Source organism: Colletotrichum gloeosporioides (genome assembly GCF_011800055.1).
Source record: "Colletotrichum gloeosporioides strain Lc1 chromosome Unknown consensus_65, whole genome shotgun sequence".
Classification (NCBI taxonomy): Eukaryota; Fungi; Ascomycota; class Sordariomycetes; order Glomerellales; family Glomerellaceae; genus Colletotrichum; species Colletotrichum gloeosporioides.
This window is the reverse complement of record NW_025544710.1, coordinates 3,008-11,176: the sequence shown is the minus strand read 5'-3', so window position 1 is coordinate 11,176 and position 8,169 is coordinate 3,008. Positions and strand designations below refer to the sequence as shown.

The window sequence follows — 8,169 nt, the reverse complement described above, 5'->3', positions numbered from 1 at the left end:
CTTTATACCTATATAATAGCATAAAGCTATATATATCTAAATATCTAGTAATATTTACTTAAAAGACTATAAATCCTCTATTTATTTAGTGAGGAGGTAATTAAGGTTTTAAGCTCTATAGGAGTAGAGGTAGTACTACCTTTAGAGTAATCTTCTCTTAAAACTTTAAAGATATTAAACTCTACTTCTTTAATTAGTAGTAAAAAATAGTTATAGCTCTATATCTTAGTTAGTAATATATATTATATTTATCTTATAAGGTATCTTATAGTATTATTTTCCTCTATAATTTTCTTAGCTTTTATATTTTTCTAGATAATATTTTTCCTCTAAGCCTTAATAGGATATATAATTTTACTATAGTCTCTCTTTAGCCTTAATAGGTACTTATTATTAGTACTCTTATAATCCCCTTTATAATTAGTATATTAAGTTAAGAGTTAATAGTCTTTATACGCTCTTTCTAAACTATAGTTATAGTAGTATTAGTTCTTTTAGTATAATCTAAACTTATACTAGTTAAAGTACTTTAAGTATTAGTTAATATTTATCTTTAATTTAAGCTTAATAGTATAATTACTATCTTATAGAGTAAACTACTTAACTAGAGGTATCTTTTTAAAAGTGATAATCTAGGTTTATAAAACTTATCTATTAGTATAGGTAACTATTATATACTTTATAAGCTTAAGTTTTAACTACTAGAGGACCTTATTAGTAAGGATTAGCTTTATATTAATAAGTTCTCCTCTAAAGTTAGAGGTTATAGTTAGGATATTATAAACTATATATATAATCTATATCTTAAGTTATTTAATAGCACTTATACTAAGTAGTTTAAGTAACTTAAGGCTACTACTAAATATCCTCTATTAAGTTCTATTAGAGTTTAAGGTAAGTATAAAACTAGTCTAAATCCTAGTTATCTTTATAATATTACTACTCTATAATTTATAGTACACTTTAATCTCCTTATAGACTATTAATAGGTATATATTCCTAAATCTAATATCCTTTAGGATTCTAATAAAGAGTCTATTATCTATAAATTTAATATTCTTAAGCTATTAAACTCTATTTTAAGCTATAGCTTAGCTTTAACTAAGTTATATACTATAAGTTACTATTAAGCCTTAAATACCCTATCTACTATTTCTATAGTTAGTATACTAAGTTACTCTTAGCTAGAAGTTAATTAAGTTTCCTCTAATTCTAATATTCCTAATAGTAAGGTTATTAGTAGAGCTAGTAAATTCTAGTTATTATCTATAGAAGTTATAATAGAGAGCTATTATAAAGATCTTCTTAAAGTACTTAGCTACTTTATAATATTATTCCTCTACTTTTAGTACTATAAGATATACTTAGAGGCTATTAATAAGAGCTATTCTAATATAGTTAAATATATCTTAAAAGTAAGTAATTTTACTTAACCCCTATATAGTAGGAGTTTAGCCTTAGTTTATTATTAATCCCTATATAGATATATTATATATTACCTTCTAGTAGTCTAGTAGTAATAGTATACTTCTAAAGATATCTAGTAATAAGTTTTATATAGCCTATTTTCTCTTAGTTTTAGATAGTGAAACCTCTCTAAGAAGTTATTAAGAAGGGCTTAAGTCTATAAGAGTAGTAGCGTTTAGTAGCTATAGCCCTATAAGTAGTAGGATAGGCTAGAACTATATTACTAGTATAGCTAGAGGCTTAGTACTAGCTATTTCCTTATCTTCAACTATAGCTAAAGAAAAGGAGGAAAATAAGTAGTATTAGTATAATTAGTATAGGTTAGTATAACGCACTAATAGTACGTACTAAGAAAAATATAAAGGAGGAGAAGTTATCATCATCGTTATTATTATTGTCGTTGACTTTATGATTATTGTTGCAGCTGCTAACATCATCATTACTTTTACTACTGTCTTTAAGAGGAATAGTTATATAACTACACAGGTAACTTAATCGTCTAGACACAGGAGAGTCAGATGGGTTGTATCTAATGCGGAAGACTTAAGCCCATCACACAATGGTTTCCTGACAGTCTCAGAGCAACAGTCTCACGCTTTACTATAATAGAAACTGCATTCAACTCCTTACCATAGCATATCTACTTAGCTTACAAAAAGGCCTTGACCTCATTAAAAAGCTAATGAATCTATGGGCATACAACAGTATAGTGTCTCCATGCGACATTCTCCCGAGCGTATTCCACAGCTTCCATCACCTGATCTAGCGTAAACTCCTTCACTATAGTACCGCTTTCGACGCCAATTCTCAGCAATCCACAAGTCACCATGCCGATCAACTGCTCCACGGTTTGACGGTTGCAAACCCACTTTCCAAGGATTTGCAGATCTCTGGTAACTGCCGAGATGTAGCTTAAACCTCCAAGCCCTGCTGTCGTTCCGCCGCTCAGGACGATGCGACCATTGAACTTCAGCGTGCGGGACGCAGCTGAGAGGTAGAATGCCCCGGTGTTGCCCTCGGGGGTCCAGTCATTGTACACCTCAGCTCCGGCTCCACCGGGTGTGGCTTGCATAATTGCTCCGTAGTCCGCTTCGTTGTCCCCCGTCATCACAACGTACTTCAGACGGCCCGGATCTCCACCAATCTTCTGCTTCATTGCCGCGAGCTTGCTCTCGCTCCGCCCGAGGGCAATGACGTTTCCACCCACGGCCAAGGCTATTTCAACGGCTAGGCCGCTGAACATACCAGACGATGGGCCAATGATGATGGTCTCGGCAGGCTTCAGCTTTGCAGCTTCAATGATAGCTCCAGCGGAGATGGCGTAGTTTGCAATGGATTGCAGCACTGCTGGGCTGTAGCCGAGCTCACCACATAGACGGTCCTCGTTGAGCAGAATGCAGTTCTCCAAAGGGACTCTTGTGTACTGCTGGAATGCACCTTCCTTCCACTCTTCCCAGAGCCTGTAGGCCCCGTCACTCGTGCCGCAGATGTGACCCTGAACAATCTTGGTGAAGGGATCGTCGCGGGCCTGTACCATTGGTTGGATGTACACGAGATCGCCAGGCTTGAGGCGTACAGCGTCCGGGCCCACGGCTTGGATACGTCCCACGCATGGCGGATTCGGAATGACTGGGAGCTGCAAGTTGTGCTGTGGCAGCTTGCCATCTAGGATGAGGTGCATGTAAGACGTGAGGGATGTCGCAAGATTTCGCACGACGACGGTACCCGCAGAAGCCTCGGGCACGGGGAGTTCGACCTTCGTCAGAGGCGCGCCGAATGCGGTGAGCCTCATGGCAAAGTTTGTGGGTGTAGGAGAGGCCATGTTGGTCTAAGCTTCAAAGCCGGTGGCTAGGGATGTAGAAAAGTAGTAGTAAGTGTGATGTCTGTCTTGTGACTGCAGATACCAAGAGTCCAACTGAGATGAGGACTCGTATTGAGTCTATTGTATTTATGATGCGTTGCACCTTCACGACAACTTCACGGTCGCGTCTTCGGCGTTCTTTCGCCCTTCGCGTTTGTGCTCCGGAACCCGAGAAGACGACGTTTGGGCTCGCTTTCGCATTTGAGTTGCCACTCATTATGATCCCTAAGTCTTGGCTAATCGCACAACCCTGACAATGATGGATCGATCTCTGCTTTACTAGTCCTACTAACGACATAGAGACTGGCGCCTTTCATTTCACGCGCATCAATTGACTTCTGGGCGCCTGGTAAATCATACAGATAAAGACGAGGAAGACTTCACATTGTTCGTTTATTAGCCAACCACACGGCGCACTGTTAGTATTAGGATCACGGTTAGAAGTGAGACTGAACTCGACAGTCAACCTCCTATACCAAGTTGGTACACTCATTTTAAGGCCGAGACATTTACCTCCCTCATCCTTGACAAACATAAATATCATTTCTGTCAACCGCAATGTGGACGACGCTTATACGCAATTGTACCGCTCAGAAAACCCTATCATCAACCTTCTCGTCGTCCAATTCGCGTCGCGGTTGGCATTGTGTGGGGTATTCGTCCGAAGCGGCGGACGGCGGGGTGGAGACCTGTCAGCTGGTTGCAGTAGTTTTCTTTTCAGGCCCAGTCGGGTTGACTCAGGCATCGGCAAGTCAAAGCGGGCCAAAACAACAAGGGAGAGAGGACCAATTTGCGCGGCTTGAGAGTGACTCATGTGTAGTTATTGTAATGTCCAAGCTAACTTTCAACTGTCTCTGTGCAATGATTGCTACTCATGTGGGAGAAACTTGCTCTTATTCACGTGAACCCCAGCTGGGAAGGAACAGCCAACCCCCAGCATACGGGTTTCAAGCAGGATTCGACCCAAGTGCACCTTTGAGACGAATTTCCCGCTTGTGTAGGAAACGAATGACAAAGGCAATGCCGATCAAAACGATTGAAAGGGCAACCATGCTCGGGTAGCCTTTGGGGTATGCAGGGGCCTCAACCTGTTGCCAAATCACCAATGGCAGCCATGCCTGAAAGACGTACGCCATTTGGTTCATGGCCCCCGTAACCAAAGCCCTTTCCTCGTTATCATCGCTGCAGATTTCGTGGGCCCAGGCGAAAGTGAGGCCACTGATACCTCCTCCAAATCCACACAAAATGAAGCATGCCCATTTGAGGCTGTTGGGCACGTTCCAAATTGTCAAGGGAACGTAAGCGATGATTTTAACCAGCCCTGAAAAGACGATAGCTGGCCAGCGAGCTCCTCGGAACAGACTGTCTGAGGTCCATGCGTAGATCAATGTGGTGATAATGCTGACTACCTCAGTAATCGTGGGATAGATATTGACTTCGCGAAGACTGTAGCCCTCAGACTTCAACCAAAGGGGAAACGCGGGCTGAGAGTTTCCTCCGTTGCCATTGTTGAAGACAATGTAAAGAATGACCAGAGTCCAGATATGCCAACTGGAAAAGATCTTGACGAACTTTGCCTTCGTATAAGGGGCCCTCTGGGCGCGTCCTTCCAGCTGCATACGCTTTTGAGCTAGGACGATTTCATCGGGGGTAAAGTACCAGGCTTTCGTGATTTCTGGTAAGTCAGGCAGGAAAAAGAATCCAGAAATGGCTATCGGGAGGGACACGATAGTGTTGGTGATAAACAGCCACTGCCAGCCGTGATAGCCATGCACGCCGTCAAGATTATGGGCACCAGCCATAAGATAGCCGGAAACCATTGACCCAACGTTTCCCATTGCATGGAATAAGCAACTACGCTTGGCCAATTCGTCTTTACGGTACCAGGAGCCAATGATGTATTGCATCCCTGGATAAAAGGTGGATTCTGCAAGGCCAATGAAGAAGCGAAGGACGTAGATCTGAGTTGAAGTCTGGCATTTTGCGAGTAAGATAGTGAGAACCGACCAGGTAACCTGATATGTCAATGAGTTTCTGTTTGAATGTGCAATTGGACCTTAGTTTCCTACCTCGCAAATTGGAATCCAGATTCGAGGGCGAATCCGGGTGAGAAGCATGTTGCTGGGGAGGCTGTCATTACGGGTGTTGAGTGACACAAAAAGGGGCAGACTCACCTCGGAATCTCTCCTATCACGTATCCAACCGTCCAACAAACTTGCATATAGTTGAGCTCATTCCCATACAGGCTGAGATCCTCTTTCATTCCAGACACAAATGCATTGTTGATGTTGACCTAAATGTTTCAGTCGCTGCTCATTTTCGTCGGGCTTTCATCAAGTACCTGATCCAAATACTTAATGAAGTAACCAAGTGATGCCAATGTCATCAAGACCGCATCAAGCTTGAAGAGAAATCGACGTTCCTCCGGAGACTTGTCGAAGGTGTCCCACAAATAAGATTTCCATGTTCGTTTCGGTGCTTCTTGGAGGACCTCAGTGATCGCCGGCTCGACGATGCCCTTGTCGTTGCTTTGAGAAGCTGAAGTTTTGGCATCGGCATCGGCTGGCCGGACTTCCGCGATGGAATGAGGCATACCTAGAAGTAGTTAATGCCCTTAAGAAACCCCGTAAAATAGATTAATCGGGTGCCGGTTTGCTGATTGTCTGCGCAAGGACAATTAGCGGACTTTCTCATGGCCGGAATCATATTCTCTGCGATGTTATATCAAAAGCATTCTATTTGCCAAGATTCGGTACTCCACGTGGAGTACAACAAAACGCTGCAGGATTCTGTCGTAATGGAGGGTTTGTAAGTCGTCAAAAGTCTTGGAATCATATTCTGGCGGGAATGTGCAGCCGATGAAACCCAGAGATCGGGCGAGACCCGATGCAGACCGGCTGAAGTCCGACTAAGATGCCCAATCCTGAGGCCGAACACCATACCAAAGGTTGGCATTTATCTGGTAGCTTTCCAGCAATTTCACCCTGCGGAGATCCTCTGTTCATTATCGGTGAGATCTTATTTGCTGAAATTGCATGCGCATGCATGAGTATTCAAAAGTCTATGAAGGGCTCGAGAAACGGTGGCGGTATCTTGATGTTGAAGTTGTGGTGGTGTGGAGAAGGAGCTGCTCCAGACTCGCGCCCCCTTCAAATACCCTATAGATTAGCCACAGAGGTTTCTCTAGCCTAGGCCATCCGGGGCCCATATGTTTACCCATTATAATTATACGGCAGTCAAGCAGATGGAAGGATAATACTCGACTAGCTGATTACACGTCGTAATTCCTCAAGTCACGCATATACGGACACACATAGCCTTGGGTCATGTGGTCATCAGCTTCCAAATTGCTGAGGCACGAAGGAAATATCCAATAATAATCGACTAGTTATCGGATATTTCCATTTGAATAAGCAATCTTCCACACACCCCACGACTCCCAGTGACACAAATACTGTGCATGATCACGCAATGTAAAGCCAGCCATTCAGGCAAATACCTCATTCTTGGCTAAGAAAAGTTCATAGGGCAGTACTAGCTTCGGATGTCGGCGGCTGGTCTGGACAATGAAAAAGGTTGGTTTTGGTGACTGCGAAAAGTCAAGGCCTGTCCTCTTGGCATTCATCACATCAATGGCTGTCGTTCTTGCGTCATTATAAACGGGTTACCGCGAAGCACAAGTTAGATAACATGGTATCTAGTCAATATTTGTTGATGAGCACAGTGGGTACGTGTTCTCAATGTCTCTTTTGGAGTGCACCATCTTCCCCAGTTGGGGCAAAGGTGATCGTGGGGTTTTGAGGGGTAGAATGTCGCCATCCCAAGGATTTTTCACGCCATCGCGGGGTCTAGAGCGGTGATCGGAGATAAGTTCACGTAGATTGTTGGATTTGAACGGACAACGTCGCAAAGGTTGACTATGGAAATCACTCAAATCAGAATTGCTCTCTCATGGATGCATTTCCTAATTCTCGATTATTTCTTCTCATAGCCACTATAGGCCGTAGGAGGTTTCTGGACCGCACCATTCACCGCCTTGATCGCTTGGGTTCCCACCAGACCAGTCGATGAACGAGCACATGTCCTCTCCGGTCCACCCAGATTCCATCTGAGTTGTATTGCCTTCGGAATTCTGATCGTCCCTGAAAACACCATCCTCTGCGACAGTTGAGTCCAAAGAACCCTTCGGCTCCTCGCGCTCCACGGCATCCTGTTTGAGGGGACTGTAAATCCCTAGAACAAGCTGGAAAATGGTACTCATGTCAAGTCTGAAATAACTTAAGCCTCGAAGCTCTTTCAGAGAGGCTTGGGGCAGGTGGCTAGTCAGCGATGGGAACTGAATAATTTGAAAATCTCCACTCACAAAGGAAAAGTCTAGCAATTCCCCAATGGCGCGAGGCCTGCGTCAGGTGTAACATGACTGAGTCCAATGCATCCAGCAAGACTATTTTCTCCGTGGCATCAACCGGTCCAGATCTCATGAGTGCAAGGGACAGAAACGATGCTGCTGTCCACAGGATGGGGAACAGGGTGATTGCATCACCTTCGAGAAATGCTTGAGAAGGCCAATTTCCATGTCGGTAAAGTGAGACAATGTGAAGAGCGTGGGATATGCTGTTGCTCCATCGGGTTTCATAGTTGTATGATGCTTCATTTCTATGGAAGCATATCCCGGGCTCCATTGTTAATGGACGTAGCGGTGGTATTCCAGATAATAAGCCTGTACTAGTATCATGTTAATATGACGCAAAATGTTCAGTTTGAACCTAAAAGGCCATGTGATCATACTTACACGTGTACCAGATGTAAAGCTTCAAGTCTCAGGCGATGTCCCTCTACGC

The 8,169-nt window shown here is 43.3% G+C and overlaps 2 protein-coding genes across 2 annotated transcripts; both read right to left on the bottom strand.

Moving 5' to 3' along the window:
• Positions 1-2,155: 2,155 nt before the first annotated feature.
• GCG54_00012258 (uncharacterized protein) lies at positions 2,156-3,289 on the bottom strand (the record flags this gene model as incomplete). Its single annotated transcript, XM_045412139.1, has 1 exon — positions 2,156-3,289. One exon carries the CDS (start codon positions 3,287-3,289, stop codon positions 2,156-2,158), a length of 1,134 nt encoding a protein of 377 aa, XP_045261174.1.
• Positions 3,290-4,275: 986 nt separating this feature from the next.
• On the bottom strand, positions 4,276-5,921 carry GCG54_00012257 (Pantothenate transporter liz1; the record flags this gene model as incomplete). The annotated part of the gene is made up of 4 exons (XM_045412138.1): positions 4,276-5,343; positions 5,398-5,449; positions 5,503-5,621; positions 5,670-5,921. The coding sequence occupies 4 exons, from the start codon at positions 5,919-5,921 to the stop codon at positions 4,276-4,278; spliced, it is 1,491 nt and encodes a 496-aa protein (XP_045261173.1).
• Positions 5,922-8,169: the final 2,248 nt, after the last annotated feature.